General features: G+C 45.1%; 1 protein-coding gene and 1 pseudogene across 1 annotated transcript in view; both read left to right on the forward strand.

Annotated features, from left to right (window-relative positions):
- FAM186B (family with sequence similarity 186 member B) overlaps nt 1–22,333 on the forward strand; it is a 32,744-nt gene that overhangs the window by 1,921 nt on the left and 8,490 nt on the right. The window contains exons 2-5 of the mRNA XM_021715988.1: nt 1,719–1,944; nt 3,552–3,734; nt 6,639–8,295; nt 8,795–8,987. Coding sequence (XP_021571663.1) covers nt 1,719–1,944; nt 3,552–3,734; nt 6,639–8,295; nt 8,795–8,987 — 2,259 coding nt within the window. The remainder of the gene's footprint in view (nt 1–1,718; nt 1,945–3,551; nt 3,735–6,638; nt 8,296–8,794; nt 8,988–22,333) is intronic.
- The window catches only part of LOC103267325, a 5,785-nt pseudogene continuing 5,153 nt past the window's right edge, over nt 21,702–22,333 (forward strand).

Here is a 22,333-nt window from a genome sequence, read left to right on the forward strand (position 1 = left end):
TGGTGAGAGATAGGAATCAAGTTTCATTTTTCTGCATGTAGCTATACAATTTTCCCAGCACCATTTGTTGAATGTGGTGTCCTTTCCTCAGTATATGTTTTTGTCTACTTTGTCAAAGATCAGTTGGTTGTAGTTATTTGAATTTATCTCTGGATTCTCCATTCTGTTCCATTGGTCCATGTATGTGCTCTTGTACTAGTACCATGCTGTTTTGAATATTGTAGCCTGTAGGCAGGTAATGTGATACCTTCAGCTCTGCTTTTTGCATAGGATTGCTTTGACTATTCTAGCTCTTTTTTGTTCCATATAAATTTTAGGATTGTTTTTTCTAATTCTGTGAAAAATAGTGATAGTTTGATAGGGATTGCATTGAATCCATAGATTATTTTGGGAAATATTGTCATTTTAACCATGTTGATTCTTCCAATTCGTGAGCATGGAATGTTTTTCCATTTGTGTCCTCTACAATTTCTCTAATTGGTGTTTTGTAGCTCTCCTTATAGAGATCTTTCAGCTCCTTGGATAAATATAGCTTTTTGGCTGCTAATCTATTTGATTCTCAGCTTGGTCACTATTGGTATATAGCAGTGCTACTGATCTGTGTGTGTGGATTTTGTATCCTGAGATTTTACTGAATTCATATAGCAAGTCCAGGAGTCTTTTGAAGGAATCTTTAGGATTATCTAGGTATAATATAATATCATATTGTTGGCTTATAGAGATAGTCTGATTTCTTCTTTTCAAATTTTGATAGATACCTTTTATTTTTTTCTCTTGCCTGTTTCTTTCTTTTTTTTTTTTTTGAGCTGGAGTCTGCTCTGTCACCCAGGCTGGAGTGCAGCACACTCACAGCCACCACAGCCTCAACCTGATGGGTTCAGGTGATCCTTCTGCTTCAACCTTCCAAGTAGTAGCTGGAACTACAGGCATGTGCTACCAATGCCCAGCTAATTTTTTTTTTAATTTTTATTTACTGTGGAGACAAGGTTGCCCGGGCTGGTCTCAAACCTGTGAGCTCAGGCAACTCTCTCACCTCAGCCTCCCAAAATGCTGGAATTACAGGCATGAGTCACCATGCCTGGCTTGGCCAGATTTCTTGATTTGCAGTCTATTCTTGGCAACCTGCCAGGTCCCCCAAACCGAGCCCTGGAAGTTCATGGGGAAATGGCCAAAGGCTTGAATCACCCTGTATGGAATATAGTGCATTTTTACTTGATTCTGAGCTTATCTTGTGGCCTCACTTTTCCAATCTTCTGTTGCCTCTGGATTCTTGTAAGGAGACACATCAAGAAATCCCCAGCAAGTTCCAGAATTCCAAAGATACGGTCGCTGTGGATTTTTAGTTTTCTGTCCATTTATGACCTTCTTAATAATCAGAACGATAATAATAAGAGCAAACACTTTCATTATGTGCCAGATACTGTTTAAGCACTTTGCAATATTAATTCATTTCATCCTTATGAAAACCCTGTGGCATAGGTAATACAATGGTCCCCATTTTAAAAATAAGAATATTGGGGTAACCCCTTCGGGTCCCTTCCCACTGTGGAAACTTTTCTGTCCTCTCAATAAATCCTGCTTTCTCACTAAAAAAAAATTAATTAATTAAATAAAATAAGAAAACTGAGAACCAAAGAGGACTTGTCTAAGCTCACACTGCTAGAACATGGTAGCTGACTTCAGAGCCCTAAGCACTACAATCTGCTTCCTCCATGTAGGATATTTCTACCCAGCTCTCAGACATCTTGGACAATGTCAATTGTGTCATCAATCGCTTCCAAGAAGAATTAGGATATGATTTAAAAGAAAAGGCAAAATCTCAGCAGACTGAGCAGAAGGGCAAGAAGAGATTCATCTTGCTGGAGAAAATTGCCTCCTTCTCCAAAGATGCTAAGACTAAAGAGAAGCACCTGTATGAAATTCTCCACTGGCTGGGTGACTGGGGTGAGTTTGCAGGCTGGACGCAGTCCTGAGGGCGGGTGCCTTCCCCTAAGACACAGTTCTCAGCTTGCTCAGGGTCCTCCTTTCTCTACCTAGGTCAGCATTCTTTGGGAGGGGAACATGGGCAGTGGGCACCAGAAGAGCAAAGGACACACTACAATATCCCTTCCTCAGGGAAACATTTCACTACTCATGTCACAGCATATCACCTCCATGCCCCAGAGGAGCAGACATGTCAGTGTCCAAAATGTAACAGATCATGACATTAGCTGAATATATGATGAAGCCTAAGTCACAGGTCCATTATGACAGTTTTTTTTTTTTTTTTGAGTTGAAGTCTCACTCCGTCACCCAGGCTGGAGTGCAGTGGCACGCTCACGGCCACCCCAGCGTCGACGTGCTGGGCTCTGGCGATCCTTCCACCTCAGCCTTCCACCTCAGCCTTACAGGTGCATGCTACCATGACCGACTAATTTTTATTTTATTTTATTGTAGAGATGTCTTGCCAAGTTGCCCAGGCTGTTCTCGAACCTGTGGACTCAGGCAATCCCCTCACTTTGGCCTGCCAAAGTGTTGGGATTATAGACTTGAGCTACTGTGCCCGGCCATAACATCTTTTTTTAAAGCAGGATAGAAACTAAATCCAAACCCACTCTAGCTGTTTTACAGAGGACTCTAAGGGTGATATTCAAAACACTGAGTGACCCCTGCTGTGTGGGCACTGATGCCTGCTGTAAGCAACTGGCATAGCCATTCGGGTGTGGACCAGCTGTATTCTGCCCTAAAGCCAAGTGCCAACCCCGTTCAGATCAGAGTCATCCCATCACAGGATCTGTGTGCTGTGAGGTGGGCTGGAGGCTCCAGTGTTGGAAGAGGATGGTATAGGGATGTGCCCTTTCACCCTTCTCACTGCCCTGCCACTGGGGAACTCTTAGTTCAGTGGTTCTTCAGCTGCCCTCAAGAACTAAGAGAGGCTGGATGTGGAGGCTCATGCATGTAATACCAGCACTTTGGGAGGCTGAGGTGAGAGAATTACTTGAGCCCAGAAATTCACTACTAGCCTGGGCAACATAGACCTCAAATCTACAAAAAATTTAAAAATTAGCTGGCTGTGTGGTGTGCATCCCAGGAGGTTGAGGCTGCAGTGAGCCATGACTATGCCACTATACTCTGGCCTGGGCAACAGAGGGTAAGACCCTGACTCAAAAAAAAAAAAAAAAAAAAAAAAAGATCTAAGAGAGCTGTTGCTACCCCTTGGTTAATTAAATTATTTGGATATCGGGCCAAGTGATGGTCATAGAGCCATGACAAGACAGGTGCCTCCCCGGCTGTATAGTACAGCAATATTATTTCATGTGCATTGTAGATTTCTAGATGGCAGGCCTATGTTAATTATTTTGCATGTATTATCTCATTTAATCTTCACCCAGCCCTTTTACAAGGAATGAAACTGAGGCTCAGGGGAACAAGTGACTCGTTTAGCATCATATAGTTAATAAGAGGTGAAACCAGTCTGACCTCAAAGTTGCTGTAACCCTGTGCTGTAGAGCTGCTTGGGGCTCCCTGGAAGACAGACTGTTCTTAGCCTGTACCTCCCATTCCTTCTCCAGGTGACAGTCTAACCTGTGAGATAAGGACCAGGAAGAGTGAAGAGGAAGAAGCAACCCTGGAGGAATGGGTTGAGGTGATGGAGAAAGTGTTACCTGTCTCCCTCATTGCCATCAAAGGAGGCATTGAATCACTAATTTCCCTTTGTTCCACTCTCATTGAAGATCAAAAGAAAAAGGAACAAAGTAAGTTCCAGGAGTACTAGGGAGGGAAGCTGGGTGGGGATGGGGTGGATGCCATCTCAGAGGAAGAAGTCACAGACTGGGTCTAGGGGTCTTTCTTACCCTCATCCATAACAGATGCTTTATTTGAGATGGATGGGCAGTGGTAAGGGGCTGGGGGTACTGAGCCCTGAGCAATTCTGAGATGTCTCTCAGGGTTGGAGTTAGAAGGATGATATGGAAACAGACCCTGGGGGTATTCCCTGGAGCTATGGCTTCCCGTGGATTCTGGGGAAAAAGTCTAGGCCAGAAGGGCTGGAGTTTGTAGCTGGAGCCCAAGGAACATCCCTTTCTCACTCCAGACCGAGGTGCAGAGCCAGAAAGTTGGGGAGGTTCCTCCAGCGGCTTCCTGCTTGGAATTTTACTCCCAACACTAGAAGGGGCCTGAGATTATCTAACTCCTGCATTTTAGAGACGAGAACATTAAAGCTCAGAGAAGAGAAGGAACCACAAAGAAAGCTTGTGGCAAACCAGGCCCCACTCTTAGGTTTTCTGGCTTCTTAATCTTACTCCATAGTGTGGATGGTTGGGTGTGGTGGCTCACATCTATAATCCTAGCACTTTGCCAGGCCAAGGTAGGAGGATTGCTTGAGCCCAGGAATTTTATTATCAGTCTGGGCAACATAGTGAGACTTCAGATCTACAAAAAATGTAAAAATTAACTGACCATGGTGGTGCACACTGGTCGTCCCAGCTACTCAGGAGACTGAGGCAGGAAGATCACTTGAGCCTTTAGTCCAGGAGGTCAAGACTACAGTGAGCTGGGTTTGTATCACTACACTCCAGCCTGAGCGACAGGTTGAAACCCTGGCTCAAAAAATAAAATAAAAAATATTCAAGACCAGCCTGGGCAACAGAGTGACCTCATCTATGCAAAAAATAAAAAAATTAGCCAGGTATGGCATGCACCTGTAGTCCCAGCTACTCAAGAGGCTGAGGCAGAAGGATCATTGCCTGAGCCTAGGAGGTCAAGGCTGTGGTGAGCTGTGATTGTGCCACTGCACTCTAACCTGGATGACAGAGTGAGACCTCTAACTCAAAAAAAGAAAAAGAAAAGAGAAAGAGCATGAACTTTGGAGTCAGACAGTCTTGAATTTGAAACCCATGCTAATTTCTGACTGTATGACTTTGGGCAAGTTACTTCATCTCTCTGATCCCAGATTCCTCATATATAAAAAGAGGACACTGTCCACCTGCAGAGTTGTGTGGAGGTATCTGACACCATGCTTGGGACATGATCAGGACTTAATAAACAATAGCTAACATTAGCATTTAAACATTGATTTTCAAGGCCAGGCTTATTATCAGTCAAGTAAGGTCAGTAGTGGTGGGGGAGGGGCAACACAGGGAAAAGTAAATGAGGAAGCAACCTCTCCTACCGTCTTTACCATACTACGTCTAGAAATATAGTTATGACCAGGCTTGGTGGCTCAGCCTGTAGTCCCAGTACTGTAGGAGGCCAAGACGAGTGGATTGCCCAAGCTGGTGGGTTCGAGACCAGCCTGGGCAACTTAGTGAGAACTTATTTCTACAATAAATCAAAAATTAGCTGGGCCTGGTAAGCGCGTGCCTGTAGTTTCGGCTACTTGGAAGGCTGAGGCGGAAAGATCTCTGGAGCCCAGCAGGTCAACACTGCGGTGGCCCTGAGTGTGCCATTGCACTCCAGGCTGGGCAACGGAGTGAGAGTCCAACTCAAAAAATAAAAAGAAAAGAAATATAGTTATTTGTACGCTTTATTTATTTCCTTGCTAGATTATAAACTCCTGAAGGACAAAAGTTTTGTCTTACTTATTTCTTTTTAGGGATTATTTTTTGAGTGCTTACTAGGTACCTCATACTGTACGTTGCACTACTCATGCACAATCTAATTAAGTCTTATGAAATAGACTCTATGATTATCCCCATTTTTTCAAATTACAAAACTGAAGCACTGAGAAGTTAACTTGCCCAAAGCAAGTGGGAAAGATAGAATTCAAACCCAAGATATTCGGAATCCAAATTCTGAACCACTGGGCCACATGGCCTCTCTGACATGACTAGCTAAATGCTAGCTTGACGTCAGTACTACTTAATTTCTATATTTTCTCTAGTCCCCCATCTGACATTAGCCACTGGTTTTTCTGCCACTGATGTTCACTGAATAGTCCAATGATTGGATGCTTCAAGAAAATCAGTCCACCAGCCCTGCACATAGTAAGTCCAAGAGGTACAACTCCCATCATGACCCCACATTTGAAGAACTGAGGTCTGGGGTTTGAACATGGTATGCACAACCTGTGTTTAGTGTACTTTCCTGGGGGAGAGGGTCCACTGCTTTCCTCAGAGTGTCAAAGGAGTTTGTAATCTCCCCAAAATAGAAAAAGACATTAGTCATTAAAGAAAAGTCCACATATGAACAGTGACAGAGCTATGTAATAAATTGTCCCCAGTCACAGTTCAGTGGTAATAGGAAAGGGAAACGAAGCTTCCTGGTTGACCTTAAGGGGTTTGGGTAGTTGGCAGTGGGGAGGCAAACACAGAAATGAGACTGGGCAGTGGTATGACTGGAAAAATAGCCCTGCTCCATGAGAACGTGGAGGATTAGGAGTCTGTTGAAATGAGTTGAACTGGATTGACTATCCCAGGCTTCTCTGGGCTCTGCAGGTACTGTGGGGCTGGAAGACTTTGAGAGTAGGCTCTAGGCAAGCTCTGGGCCCAGCAGAGTGCTCTCCTGGCAATAACCTACCCAGCCTCACATACAGCCCCAGCTCCTAATTCTTGCCAAATCCCTAAGATGGTTGGCATTTTGACCAAGCAGGGTCTAGAGAACCAGGGTAATCCTTGGGACCCATGAGAATTTGTTACCTGTTTTCTCTTTACCTCTCCCAGTGTCCAAACACACCTTCTGGCAGAACTGGCAGGAAAAAAGTCCACAAAAATGTACACCCCACCCTCAGTCACTAAGCCCAGAGCAGATGCTCCAGGACAAGCACACCACCCACACAAAGGTCTCCGAGGTGAAGTCCATGCTGCAGGAGCTCCTGGACTCCACCATGTTCAGCAAGGGGGAGGTCAAGGCCATCAGGTACATGTCCTCCGTAGTAGAGAACCTCAACAAGGCCTTGATCCTCCAGCACAAGGAGAACAGGAGCCTGGAGACCAAATACAAGCATCTGCAAACCAAGATGACCAAAGAACTCAGCAGTCAGAGGCTATACTTCCAGAAGTCCATCCAAGTCCTCGAGAGCAAGAGGGATGCTCTACTGATGCAAGTAGACATCCTAGGGGGAAAGTACCATGACCTGCTCCTGGTAAAGCATGGCTTAGAGTACCAACTGAAGAAGGTCCAGACTGTTAGAGGCCAAGCAGAAGACCCAACTGAGGTTTTTGTGGATTCCCCAGAACCCCCTGAGAAAGAGACCCTCACAAAGAAAGAAGCAGTCATGGAGGACACCCAGCAGGAACCCAAGAAGGAGGAGCCATTGTTTTCAGCCCTCTTCCCATGTCCCATGACCACGGCCTGGGATGGTGGTGCCACACCTGCAGCACACCAACCACTCACCACCATGACCATGGTTTCGAGGATCGCAGATGTGTTCAGCAAGGACCCCAAAAGCCTCGAGCCTGTGTTACTAACCTCTGTGGGTCCTACGATTCCTAAAAAATGGGAAGGACTGGTGGTAGAAAGCCCAGGTCACAAAGACAATGACCAGGAGGACTACTTCCAGGAGAAGGAAGGGCTCCAAGTGAATTTCCATTTTAGGAAGCAGCTGTCTCTGGACAGCTCTAGGAAGGGGCCCTCGGAGGGCCAGGCTGAGCACTGGGAGGAGGAACTCCGCTGGGAGAAGCAGAGGCAGCAGTGGCTGGAGGAGGAAGAGATGTGGCTGCAGCGGCAGAAGAAGTGGGCCTTGCTGGAGCAAGAGCACCAGGAGAAGCTGCGGCAGTGGGAGATGGAGGACGTGGCGAGGGAGCAGCAGCAGAGATGTGTCCAGCTAGAAAAGGAGCAGGAGGGCCTGAGAAGAGAGCTGGAGCAGCCAAGGGAGGACATCGAGAGGATGGTCTTCACAACCACCAGTCAGTGGAGGGACTTGGAGAAGACAGAGCCGCCACTAGTGTCTCCCCTATGCCGGTCCCAATCTGCTCACCCAGGCAGGAGGCCACACTTATCCAGGTCCCCTAATACCTGGCAGGAAAACCAGAGACCTATGAGTTCAGCTGAGCTTACCCATAAACCCCAGGTCCGCCGTACTCTCACGAAGCCCAAGAAATCTTCCTCCTTCCCCATCATTGGGACATCCATTCGAAGGGTGAGCCGGCCATCTCTGCAGATCTCCCCGGTGACTCTTAAGGAGAAGGTGTACCACCTGGACATAGAGGCCCAGAGGAAGAATCTGCAGCTCCTGAGTGAGAGATCTGAACTGGGCCTGCCCCACTGCCTGCGCATCAAGGCGCTGGAGCTCACCTCTACCACCATGGAGCTGAACGCGCTCAGGCTGAAAAGCCTGTGCCACAAGTACATCCTCTACAGACACTTCCAGAGCCTCCGGTAGGTCCTCCCACACCCAGTGTGACATGCAAAACCCAGGGGAAGAGAAGGGGAGTACAGGGCAAGGTGGGATGGGGAGAGTCACCCCAGGTCTTCACAAGAGCTCCTGAGGGAGGAGACTGGGCAAGGCATTTCTGACCTGGGCTCTAGGGCACCTCCTGAGGGGGAAGAGGGGGAGGGCTTACCTGCCACTCTCCCTATGGGGCATTTCCTCAGAGCCACTTCTCTACTTCCTCCTCTCTTCCTATTGCCCTGTCCATAACCCACCTGTACACTCCCCCATTTTGCTTTACTTTCCCTTCCTGTTTCCATCTCAGCCCAGAGGCTCCTCTCGATATACCACCTCCCACTTTTCTGCACCCTGTTTTCCCTGGATTTTGCCAACCTCCATTTCTCTTCTTGCTCCCAGGAATCACAGAAAACAGAATCATCTCTGGTTAACAGACTTGGGAGAGGAGGAGGCCTCTCCATCCTCTGACTTGCTTCTCCTTTCTTCCAGACAAGAAGTGACTGATCACATACAAAACATGAGAGAAACGGGGGTTACCTACAAGGCTCAGAACCCCTACATCTTCCTGGAAAACACTGACCGCCTGCAGAACCTCAGACTGCAGGCCTGGACAGATAAGCAGAAGGGCCTGGAGGAGAAGCGCCAAGAATGTCTGAGAAGCATGGTGACCATGTTCCCCAAGGTGGGCCTCCACACTGCCACCTTCCAGAGGGTCAGCACAGTCAGTAGGGATGGAGAAGGCAGTGAGGCAGTGGGATGTGAGATGGCTGGGGAACAGGGCACAGATGGGAAATGAGAGGGCAAGTGAAAATCGCTGAACCAGGAAAAAGTGAAGACAGAGGTGGCTTGAGTGAGAGGGAGACTGGCTTTCCATTCTGTGTATTTGGGGAGAGTGAGAGAGAAAGAGAGAGTCTCTTCAAAAAGATCTTTGGGGCCAGGCCTGATGGCTCATGCCTGTATCCCAGCACTTTAGGAGGCTGAGGTGGGAGGATTGCTTGAGTTCAGGAGTTTGAGGCTGTGGTGAGCTGTGATCCTGCCATTGCATTCCATCCTGAGCAATAGAGCGAGAACCTGACTCATTAAAAAAAAAAAAAAGGTAATGGAAATGAAGATTCTTCCAGAGGGGTGGGGTAGCCAGATCCTGTAGTCCTGATGTTACCAAAATGCCAGGGGGTTATTAGGTTGAGAGCACAGAAAGCCAATCACTGAGACAACAAGTATTACAAGGGAAGAAGGCTTTTAATTGGGGTGATATCAGCCAAGGAGAAGGGAAATCAGTCTCAAATCTCAAATGATTGAAACTGGGGGTTTAATGTAGTGGGGGGAGTCATATAAAACAGCGATTAGGGAGGGGTAGGAAGCAACCAGGTAAAGTGAGGGGTCTTGCATTTCATTCTGGATGCAATGTTCTGGTGAGGTTCAGTCCCTTGCCTGAGTGTTGGTCTCCTGAGGAAGGAACTCAGATAAGACAAATGTAAGTTTAGGTTTTAAGACCAGGAGGGTCAATTTCTATGTCTACTCAAGACCCCCATAAATATCCGTTCTGTGGGGAAACGGGACTGGTTTCACTGATTGTGCTGGGCTTCTCCCTCTCCTGTGGTTCTGTGCCCTGCTCCCGTCAGTTCCAGTTGCTTTCCAAGCTCCGTACTCAACTGTGATCTTCACTGTCATGTGGGGACTGGCTTTGCTTCTCCCCTGGGTTCACTCCTTTGCTTTCTAGATCCCAGGCCTCCTCTTTACTGGTTCATTTCCTCATTTTAGTGACTCCTCCAGTCACTTTCTAACAAAGCGTACATGGGATGTTAATCTTTGAGATCCTGGTTGTCTGAAAATATCTTTCCTTAATATCTGTCCTTATTCTTAATTGGTCGTTTGCCTGTATATGGAAGTATAGGTTAGGGTCCATCCTCCCTCACAATTTGGAAGGCATTGCCTATTACCACCTAGGTTCTGGTGTTGCTGTTGGGAGCCCAGAGTCACTCTGACTCCCCATCCTTTGGGTTTGGCCTGTGCTTACTCTTTGCAAGCCAACAGGATCTTTCTGTCTCCATTGTTCCATAGTTTCATAATGATATGCCTGAAGTGGACCTATTTTTGTCTACTTTATTGGGCATTCGGTTAGTTTTTTTAATTTGAAAACTTATATCCTTTAGTTCTGAAATGTTTTCTCAAATTATGCATTAGATCAGCAGTTCTCAAGATGTGGCCTGCTGATCCCTGGAGATATTCTAGACCTTTTCAGTAGCTCTGTGAGGGCAAAACTGTTTTTATTATATATTTATTTTAAGTAAATTTTATTGTATACATTGATGTTATAAGGTACATAAATGTAGGTTCAGATTGCTGGGTGTGGTGGCTCTTACCTGTAACACTCTCTGTGGGAGGTGGAGGTTAGAGGATTACCTGAGCCCACAGGTTCAAGACAAGGTTGGGCAACATGGTGAGACATCATCTCTACAATAAATCAAAAAATTAGCCAGTTGTGGTGGCACATGCCTGTAGTTCCAACTATTTGGAAGGCTGAGGTGGAACGATCGTCTGAGACCAGCAGGTCAAGGCTGTGGTGGCTGTGAACGTGCTACTGCACTCCAGCCTGGGTGACAGAGTGAGACTCTGACTCCAAAAAACAAAAAATGGAACTGGGTGTGTTGGCTCAGCACTTTAGGAGGCCAAGGTGAGAGGATTGCCTGAGCCCAAATTCTCAGCACTTTGGTGAGACTTCGTCTCTACAATAAATCAAAAAATTAACCAGGTGTAATGGCTCATGCTTGTAGTTCCAGCTACCTGGAAGGCTGAGGTGGCAGGATTGCCTGAGCCCAGCAGGTCAAGGCTGCAGTGGCTGTGAGCATGCCACTGCCCTCCTCCAGCCTGGGTGATGGAGTGAAACTCCAACTCAAAAAAAAAAAAATTGTTCAGATCCTTTGACCATTATAAAATTAGTTTATATGTTTTCTTGCTATTGAGTTGTAAAACTGTTTTTTTTGTTGTTGTTTTTTGTTTTTTTTTTGAGTTGGAGTCTCATTCCATCACCCAGGCTGGAGTGCAGTGGCACACTCACGGCCACACCAGTGTCGACCTGCTGGAGTCTAGAGATCCTTGCCCGGCTGGTCTCAAATCAGTGGGCTCATGCAATCCCCTCACCTCAACCTCCCAACATGCTGAGATTACAGGCTTGAGCCACTGAGCCTGGCCCTGGTTTGTTTTTAAAGGAGTGTGTGGTGGAGAAGAATGTGGTGACCCCTAGAACAGTCTGGTGCCACTGCCCTGATTCTTGCTCATGTGTTGGCAGCTTTACTCACCACTGCTTTTGTACCATCAGTGAAATGTCAACACAGTGAAAATGGCAGTAAAGTCTTACTAGCATAAAAATAGTTTTATGGCCCAACTCGGTGGCTTAGCCTGTAATCCCAGCCCTTTGGGAGACCAAGGCCAGTAGATTGCCTGAGCCTGTGGATTTGAGACCAGCCCAGCCAACTTGGTGAGACTTCGTCTCTATGATAAATTAAAAATTAGCCAGGTGTGGTAGCCTGTGATTCTGGCTACTTGGAAGCCTGAGGTAGAAGGATCGTCAGAGCTCAGCAGGTCGACACTGGGGTGGCCGTAAGCGTACCTCTGCACCTCAGTCTGGGCAAAGGAGTGAGACTCTAACTTTAAAAAATGTTAAAAAAAAAACCCAAAAAACAGCCAGACTTGGTGGCTCAGCCTGTAATCCCAGCACTTTGGGAGGCTGAGGTGAGTGGATTGCCTGAACCTGCGGGTTCGAGACCTGCCTGGGCAACTTGGCAAGACCTCATCTCTACAAAAAAAAAAAAAAAAATTAGCCGGGCGTGGTAGCGCGCACCTGTAATTCCAGCTACCTGGAAGGCTGAAGCGGAAGGATCCCCGGAGCCCAGCAATTTGAGGCTGCGGTGGCCGGAAGCGTGCCACTGCACTCCAGTCTGGGTGACAGAGTGAGACGCCAACTCAAAATAAATAAATAAATAAAATAAAAATAAAAATAAATAAAAATCCCCCAAAACCCAAAGACAGCTTCACATACAAATTTAGGAATATTAGATGAAGCAGTAAAAATTATTTATCGCAACCCTCGAATGCACATCTTTTTCATGTTCCTATGTGACAACTTGGGAAATAAACATAAAGCACTTCTGCATAGAAATGTACAAGGACTCTCAAGGAAAAGGAATTGGGGATTGAAAACTGAGCTGGCTGTTTTTTTCATGGAGGCACCATTTTTACTTGAAAAAAAGGACTAACAGACAACCTATGGTATTTGATAGATATTTTCCCAAAAGTGAAAAAGGCAGTTTTCTTCTTTTTTGAGGTGCAATCTCTCTCTGTCGTCCAGGCTGGAGTGCAGTAACATCATCATGGCTCACTGCAGCCTCAACCCCCTGGGCTCAGGCAATCCTTCTGCCTTAGCCTCACAAGTAGCTGGGACTACAGGCACACACCACCATGCCCAACTAATTTTTTTCTTTTTTGTAGGGTCGAGGTCTTGCTCTCTTGCCTGGGCTGGTCTCAAATTCCTGGGCTCAAGCAATCTTCCTGCCTCAGCCTCCCAAAGTGCTGGGATTACAGGTGTAAGCCACCATGCCTGGCCTATTTTTTTAAAAGCAAAAAATAAAGAACTGACAGTATTATTTGTTATCAATTATAGAATTTCTGCTTCCAAGAGAAAATTTAGGATTTGAGAAAACTTGTGTTCACTACCATGAACTTGATACACTTCCAATATTTAAAGTCTTCCCTGATAAAACTGGTGATGATATTAATAAATGTGATTTTTTGGTTATCATATAATGAAATGTGTCAGCATTTGGCAGAGCTGCACATCCCTATGATCCAGTATCTTCCAGATGACCAAATTCATGATGTTATAGAATTGTGCTTTTCTAAAGATTCATTCTAGTTTCAAAATAGACCAATACGCTTTAGCCTGACGGTATGAAATGTTCACTGATATGATTTCAGGTTTCATAATGCAACTCACCTTTAAGAAACTGTCACTTGGCTGGGTATGGTGGCTCATGCCTGTAATCCCAGCACTTTGGGAGGCCGAAGTGAGAAGATTGCTTGAACTCAGGGTTCAAGACCAGCCTGGGCCACTTGGCGAGACAATAAATCAAAAAATTAGCCAGGCATGGTGGTGTGTGCCTATAGTTCAAGCTACTTGGAAGACTGAGGTGGAAGGATTGCCTGAGCCCAGCAGGTCGAGGCTGTGGTGGCTGTGAGCACGCCACTGCACTCCAGCCTAGGCGACAGAGTGAGACTCTGACTCAAAAAAAAGAGAAAGAAACCGCCACTTGTCGAGTTCTGGTGTAGTACCAAAGAATAATGTCCACAGTTATCTGGGAAGACTATGAAATACTCCCCCCTTATCCAACTACATATCTGCTAAGGCTGGCTTGCCTTCATAGTCTTCAAACGAAATGGTATAATGCAACAGATTGAAAGCCGAAGCCAGATCTTAAATCCCTGCTATCTTCTAGTAAGCCAGGCATTAAATAAATTTGTAAAAAATGTACAATGCCACTCTTCTCACTAAATTTATTATGGTTTAGAAAATACATTTCTTTTACATTGAAATATTTTACTTATATTAATATATAATTTATTATTGATTCTTAATGAATTTATACATGTTTTTTAATTGTCTGGTTTAATATCTAGCATAGTAAACACTGGTAGCCCTTTGGGACCTCAATTTTTTTTTTCTTCGAGTTGGGAGTCTCACTCTGTCACCTAGACTGGAGTGCAGAGGCACAATCGTGGCTCACTGCAGCCTCCAACTCCTCCTGGGCTCAGGCTCTTCCACCTCAGCCTTCTGAGAAGCTGGGACTATAGGTATGTACCACCACACCAAGCTAATTTTTAAATTTTTTTGTAGAAATGAAATCTCACTATGTTGCCCAGGCTGATCTCGAATTCCTGGGCTCAAGTGATCCTCCTGTCTTGGCCTCCCAAAGTGTTGGGATTACAGGCTTCAGCCCCTGTGCCAAGCTGGGACCTCAGTAGTTTTTTTAAGAGTATAAAGAGGTAAGAACAGCTGGGCTTGGTGGCTCAGCCTGTAATCTCGTGCTTTGGGAGGCTGAGGTGAGTGGATTGCCTGAGCCTGCAGGTTTGAGACCTACCTGGGTAACTTGGAGAGACCTCATCTCTACAGTAAATAAAAAAAATTAGCTGGGCGTGGTAGCTTGCACCTATAGTTCCAGCTACTTGGAAGGCTGAGGCGGAAGGATCGCCGGAGCCCAGCAGGTCGAGGCTGCGGTGGCTGGGAGCGGCCACTGCAGTCCAGTCTGGGCAACAGAGTGAGACTCTAACTCAAAAAAAAAAAGAGGTAATAACAAAATATTTGGGAACTGCTACATTCGGTGACTTCTCCTTCATTTTGTCTGTCCTCTGTTTTTAAAACTCCTGTTATTCAAATATTGGAACTTCTGGACAGGTTATCCAACTTTTAAAATCTTTTCTCTGCCATTTCCCTGTTCTTTTCATTTTGCCTTTACTTTATGAGCTAGCTCATCAATTTTATTTTCTAGTCCTTTTTTTTTAGTTTTTTATTTCTGCTATCCTGTTTTTAATTTCCAAGAACTCTTTCATATTCTCTGGTTTTAAAAATAATATCTTGTCCTTTATTTCTTGGACACAGTATTTGTCTTGCCTCTTTGAGAATGTTAAAAATAGTTTGGGGAGGTATTCACATCCTGGCTTGGTCTCAGCATCCTCTAAGTTGCTTTTTCAACTGTTTTGGTCCCTATCTTTAAAGTCTTTCATTTTAGAGTGCTGGGTGTCTGGTGGTCTCTGGCCTCTGCTCATATTTAAGGATGGGTACTAAAAGGCTCACTGGAAGCCTCTGAGAATGTGTGTATGGGGTGGGGGAGACTCGTCAACTCTAGGCTCCATTAAGGGTAATCTGGGTTTTGATAAACAAATGTGATCTCATCCTAGATAACATAGTGCCCCCAAATTTAGTGGCTTAAAATAACAGTAATTAGGCTCAGTGGTTCAGTTTGTAATCCGAGCACTTTGGGAGGCCGAAGCAAATGGATTGTCTGAGCCCGTGGGTCTGAGGCCAGCCTGAGCAACTTGGCGGGGCCTCATCTCTACAACAAAATTAAAAATTAGCTGGGCATGGTAGCGCACGCCTGAGTTCTAGCTACTTGGAAGGTTGAGGCGGAAGGATTGGTGGAGCCCAATAGGTCGATGCTGGGATGGCTGTGAGTGTGCCACTGTACTCCAGCCTGGGCACAGAGTGATAGTCCAACTTATAAAAACCCCCCAAAAACAGTAATCATATACTATGTTTCTGTGGTCAGGAATTTGGAAGCAGTTTGGCTGTTTGATTCTGGCTTATGGTACCCCATAAAGCAGAGGTCCCATGTCAGCAGGCTGCAATCTTCTGAAGGGAGATCTGCTTCCGAGGTGGCTTATTCATGTGGCTGACGAGTTAAGATGTTGGCAGCGGGTCCCAGTTCCTCTCCGCATGGACCTTTCCACAAGAGTCCCTGGAGCGTGCTCATGCATGGTGGCTACCTCCTGCAGGGCAACTAATTCAAGAAACCAAGGTGGGGGCTGCAATGCTCCTTATGACCTCACCTTGGAAGTCACTCTCTGTCACCTCTGACAGACTCTGTTGGTCCTGCAGACCAGCCCTCATTTCATCGAGAAGAATCCAAGAGTGTGAACACTAGGCAGCGAGGATCCTTGAGGGCCATTTTGGAGCTAGGATATTTCACCAGGGAGCCTCCAATGTCTTTATCTTTGGGTCTTTTCCTTTAGAACTGTCAGACTTCCCAGGGAAAAAAGCCTCTCAATATTTGTCTGGCTGTGAGCCAAGAAGGGAAAGTTGTTTGTGTGGGAGGGGAGGGCCTCAACATTCAAATTGTAAACTTTCATTTAATATCCTTGTTTTCACAATGCTACCCCTGCTCTCAACTCTGCCTAGTCCAGTCCAGAAAACCTGTTTTATCCTAACCAGAAGATGAAATGCTAATCTTCTGCCAGGATTGGAAAGTCGCCTGACTGTGTGGAACAGTATAGGAGGAGCTTGGAGTCTGTTTCCTAAACAGACTTTCACGCAGTCTCTGTTTTTAGTCTCATCTTTACTCTCTCTTCCAGGGGTACCTGGTGCCAGCAATTCCTGAGCTTTTTTGGTAGCTCTTCATTGAGAATTTGGTTGTTTCTGGGCTTTTCCTGCCACTGGCTTAGGAATCAGCTTTCTCAAGTCTATTAAGCCATTTCCCATTTATCCTCTTGATTTCCAGCATCCAGAATTTTTAGCTAGTGTCATTTTGGTCTTGGGATTATGCCTTTTTTTCATGGGGGGACAACTTTATTAAAGTATAATTTACATTCAACAAAATTCACCAATATTAAGTGTATAATTTGGAGAGTTTGAAAAATGGATAGTTGTATAACCACCACTACAATAATGATTTAGAACATTTTTATTTTTTATTTGTTTATTTTATTGATTGATTGATTGATTGATTGATTTTTTTTTTGAGTTGGAGTCTCACTCGATCGCCCAGACTGGAGTGCTGTGGCCACTCCTGGCCTCTGCAACCTCGCCTGCTGGGCTCCGGTAATCCTTCCGCCTCAGCCTTCCAAGTAGCCGGAATTACAGGCATGCGCTACCATGCCCGGCTGATTTTTTGATTTATTGTAGAGATGAGGTCTCACTGCCCAGGCGGGTCTTGAACCCGCGGGCTCAGGCAATCCACTCACCTCAGCCTCCCAAAGGCGCGGGATTACAGGCTGAGCCACCGAGCCCGGCTTATTTATTTATTTTTTGAGTCTCATTCTGTCACCCAGGCTGGAGTTCAGTGGCACATTCACAGCCACCACAGCCTCGACCTGCTGGGCTCAGGTGATCTTTCTGCCTCAGCCTTCCAAGTAGCTGGAACTACAGGCGTGTACCACCACATCCAGCTAATTTTTTGATTTATTGTAGAGATTAAGTCTCACCAAGTTGCCCAGGCTGGTCTCGAACCCATGGGCTCAGACAATCATCTTGCCTCCACCTCCCAAAGTACTGGGATTACAATGAGCCACTGTGCCTGACCGATTTAGAACATTTTTAACACCCCCATAAAGTTCTCTTGTGTTCCTTTGCAGTCAGTTCCCTCCTTCTGTGCTCTGGCTCCTGGCAAATTCTGATCTGCTTTCTATAATTATAGTATTGCATTTTCTAGAATTTCATATGAATGAAATCATAGAGTCCTTCACTTAGCATAATGCTTTCACTTAGCATAATGCTTTTGATACTCATTCATGTTGCTGCATGTACCAGTAGTTCATAACTTTTTATTGCTAAGTAATATTCCATTGTATGGACATTTGGATAATTTCCAATTTTTTTTTTTTTTTGAGTTGGCATCTCATTCTATTGCCCAGACTGGAGTGCAGTGGCACACTCCTGGACACCACACCCTTGACCTCCTGGGCTCCGGCAATCTTTCCGCCTCAGACTTCTAAGTAGCTGGAACTACAGGCACGCGCTACCACGCTTGGCTAATTTTTTTTTATTTATTGTAGACATGAGGTCTCGCCAAGTTGCCCAGGCGGGTCTCGAACCCACGGGCTCAGGCAGTCCACTCACCTCAGTCTCCCAAAGCACGGGATTATGGGCTGAGCCACTGAGCCTGACTAATTTTTGGTTATTATGAATAAAACTGCTATGAGCATTAGCATAAAGTTTTTGTGTGGACTTAATTGTAATTTCTCGATGGTGAATACCTAGGAATGGAGTTGCTGGGTCATATGGTAAGTGTTTATTTAACTATGGTAAAAGAAACTGCCATACTATTTTCCAAAGTCATTATACCATTTTGCATTCTCACAAGCAATGAATGAGAATTCCTGATGTTCCACATCCTTGTCAACACTTGGTATTGGCAGTCTTTAAAAATTTAACCATTCTAGAGGGAATATAGTAGTGCTTACTCTGGTTTTAATGTGAGTTTTTCTTTCTTTCTTTTTTTTTTTTTTTTGAGTTGGAGTCTTACTCTGTCGCCCGAACTGGAGTGCAGTGGTATGCTCCTGGCCACCGCAGCCTTGACCTGCTGGGCTCCGGCAATCCTTCCGTCTCAGCCTTCCAAGTAGCTGGAATCACAGGCGTGCGCTACCATGCTCGGCTGATTTTTTTTTTTTTTTTTTTTTATCGTAGAGATGAGGTCTTGCCAAGTTTCCTGGGTGGGTCAGATAATCCACTCACCTCGGCCTCCCAAAGCGCTGGGATTACAGGCTGAGCCACCGAGCCCGGCCTAATGTGGGTTTTTCTTTTTTTTTGAGTTGGAGTCTCACTCTATTGCCCAGACTGGAGTGCAGTGGCCGCTCCCAGCTACCGCAGCCTCGACCTGCTGGGCTCCAGTGATCCTTCCGCCTCAGCCTTCCAAGTAGCCAGAATTATAGGCTTGCGTTACCACGCCTGGCTGATTTTTTGATTTATTGTAGAGATGAGGTCTCGCTGCCCAGGTGGGTCTCGAACCCGCGGACTCAGGCAATCTACTCACCTCAGCCTCCCTCCCAAAGGCGCGGGATTACAGGCTGAGCCACTGAGCCTGGCTATTGTGAGTTTTTCTAATGCTTACTCATGTGAGCATCTTTTCATGTGTTTGCCATCCATTTGTCTATTTGGTGAAGTGTGTATATTATTTGGATGCAAATTCTTTATCAGATATATATTTTTTAAAATATTATCTTTCAGTCTTTGGCTTGCCTTTTCATTTACTTAACCTTGTCTTTTGGAGAGAAAAAAATTTTTTTTTTTTTTTTTTTTTTTGAGTTGGAGTCTCACTCAGTCGCCCAGACTGGAGTGCAGTGGCCGCTCCCGGCCACCACAGCCTTGAGCTGCTGGGCTCCGGCAATCCTTCCGCCTCAGCCTTCCAAGTAGCTGGAACTACAGGCGCGCGCTACCACACCCAGCTAATTTTTGATTTATTGTAGAGATGAGGTCTCGCCAAGTTGCCCAGGCAGGTCTCGAACCCGCGGGCTCAGGCAGTCCACTCACCTCAGCCTCCCAAAGTGCTGGGATTACAGGCTTAGCCACCAAGCCTGGCTGAGAAAAATATTTTAATTTAAGTGAAGTCTCAGTTTGCCAATTTATTTCCATAAGTTCATGTGTTTTGTGTCCTGTTTTTTAAAATATCTGTTTAACCCAGGGTCACAAAGTCACAGAGATTTTCTTTTTTCTTCTCTCTCTTTCTTTTTTTTTTTTTGGAGTCAGGATCTCACTCTGTTGCCCAGGCTGGAGTGCAGTGGTACGATCACAGCTTACTGCAGCCTTTAACTCCTGGGCTCAAGCAATTCTCCCTCCTCAGCCTCCTGAGTAGCTGGGACTACAGACACATGCTACCACACCTGGCTAATATATTTTTTAAAATTTTTTGTAAAGACCAAAAACTTTTGCCAATACCATACTATATAAATAACTTCAGTTTCATAATAAGTTTTGAAGTCAGATAATTTTAGTCTTCCAATTTTGTTTTTCTTGTCAGAAATATTTTTGATATTCCTGGTTCTGGTCCATATAATTTTAGCATCAGTTTGTCAATTGCCACAAAAAAGCCTTTTTGAATTTTTGTTGGGATTGTATATAAACTACAGGTTGATTTGAAGAAAAATGACATCTTAACAATATTCTTTCAATGCATGAGCATGATATATCCCTCTATTTATATCTACTTATTTTAGTTTTAAAAGTTTATGCTTCAGGTACTTCAAAACTCTGTAATTTGGTACATACACATTTGAGATTGTATATGTATTCTTGAAAATTTGGCCTCCTGTCCTTATGACCCTCTTCCTATTATATTCCTTGCTCTTAAATGTACCTTGATGTTGATATAATTACTCCAGTTTTCTTTTACTTAGTATTTGCCTGGTATATCTCTTTCCATTCTTTTACTTTTAACCTCTCTAAGTCTCTATATTTATTTAATGGAACGCTTTAGGAATTTACATGTCTCCCTCACATAGGAGCAATACTAATCTTCTCTGTATTATTCCAATGTAGTATGTGTGCCACCAAAGTGAGCATTGTGTCTCTGTATTTAAAGTAGATTTTTAATTGACATCTTATAGTTGGGTCTTGCTTTTTATGCAGTCTTCCAATCTCTGCCTTTTATTTGTGGTGGCTCATGCCTGTAATCCCAGTAATTTGGTAGGCAGAGGTGAGGGATTGGCTGAGCCCAGGGATTCAAGACCATCCTAGGCAACTTGAGACCTCCTCTTTACAATAAATAAAACAATTATCCGGACGTGGTGATGGGCACCTGTAATTCTAGATACTTGGAAGGCTGAGTCAGAGGGATCACCTGGGCCCAGCTGGTTGAGGCTGCAGTAGCCACGAGCGTGCCACTGCACTCTAACCTGGACGACAGAGTGAGACTCCAACTCAAAAAAAAAAAAAAAAAAAATCTACAACTTGCTCTTCATTTCCATTTGTTCCTTCTGTTCTTTGGTACTTCCCCCCCCCCCTCCTTTGCCTTATTTTAAAGTAAATGAGTTTTTGGTTTTTGTCTTTTTTTTTTTTAAGTTGGAGTCTTATTCTTAGTTATTGACCATAACTAGAATGTTGTGGCATGATCAGGCACACCACAGCCTCAAATTCCTGGCTCAAACCTCCTGAGTAGCTGGGACTACAGGCTAATTTTTAAATTTTTTTGTAGAGACAAGATCTTGCTAGAGTGCTGGGATTACAGGCATGAGCTACTGTGCCTGGTTAGTAATTGAGGTGTTTTTTTTTTTTTTGAGTTGGAGTTTCACTCAGTCGCCCAGACTGGAGTACAGTGACCGCTCCCGGCCACCACAGCCTTGACCTGCTGGGCTCTGGTGATCCTTCTGCATCAGCCTTCCAAGTAGCCGGAATTACAGGCGTGCACTACCACGCCTGGCTAATTTTTTGATTTTATTGTAGAGATGAGGTCTCACCTGCCCAGGCGGGTCTTGAACCCGCGGGCTCAGGCAATCCACTCACCTCAGCCTCCCAAAGGCGTGGGATTACAGGCTGAGCCACCGAGCCCAGCTACAGTAATTGAGGTTTTTTAAAAAATAAAACCTTATCTTCACTCTTGGCATATTAGCTATACCTCTTTGTTGCGTTATTATTAATGGCTGCTCTAGGCCTTACGATATAAATCTTTAACTTATCATAGTTTACTTTCAAATGATATTGTTTCACATATAAGAACTTTACAGCAGGCTGGGCGGGGTGGCTCACACTTTGGGAGCCCAAGGAAAGAGGATTGCCTGAGCCCAGGAGTTTGAGACCAACCTGGGCAACATAGCAAGACTTCATCTCTATTTAAAAAAAATAAAATTAGGACGCCGGGAAGCCCACTTCCCGTGCCTCCTTTTCCTGCCTGGCCTCCGCAGTGAGGAGGCGGCGACCATGAGGCCAAAGCACTACTTGGAGGCTGCGGTGCGGAGCCTCCACGAGAGCTCTTGGGCCAGACCTGCTATCTCCTCTGGACCTACAGCTCAGCATCGCATGATTACAAGAGCCCTTTTGAAGAAATGTGTCCATACTGTTTCCAGTTGTTAGTTCTGGATAATGCCTCAGACCCAAGGCGCTGACGACCAAAATGCAGAAACTTCTTAATTGAGAAACAAATTATGTACTTAGTTGTAAAGAAGCAAAAATTGTGGAAAAAGTACAAAGACTCCAAAAGTGTATTGTTGATTACTTGTAAAACATGCAACAGAACAGTTAAACATCATGGTAAAAGTAGAAGCTTTCTATCAGCATTGAAGAGCAATCCTTCCACTCCAACAAGTAAACTCAGCCTGAAGACACCAGAGAGAAAGACTCTAAATTCTGCAAACCTAAATCATGATATGCCTGGTTCCAAAGGCAAGAGCCCATCATCAATGTTTCAGAACACCTGCATCTGGACAGTCAGCTTCTACTTGCTCATAGAAGAAAACAAAAAAAACACTTCTATCAATTAAAAATGTTGCTTAGAGCCAGGCTCAGTGGCTCAGCCTGTAATCCTGTGCCTTGGGAGGCTGAGGTGAGTGGAT

Source organism: Carlito syrichta, unplaced genomic scaffold (genome assembly GCF_000164805.1).
Source record: "Carlito syrichta isolate Samal-C Ts95f unplaced genomic scaffold, Tarsius_syrichta-2.0.1 Scaffold308104, whole genome shotgun sequence".
NCBI lineage: Eukaryota > Metazoa > Chordata > Mammalia > Primates > Tarsiidae > Carlito > Carlito syrichta.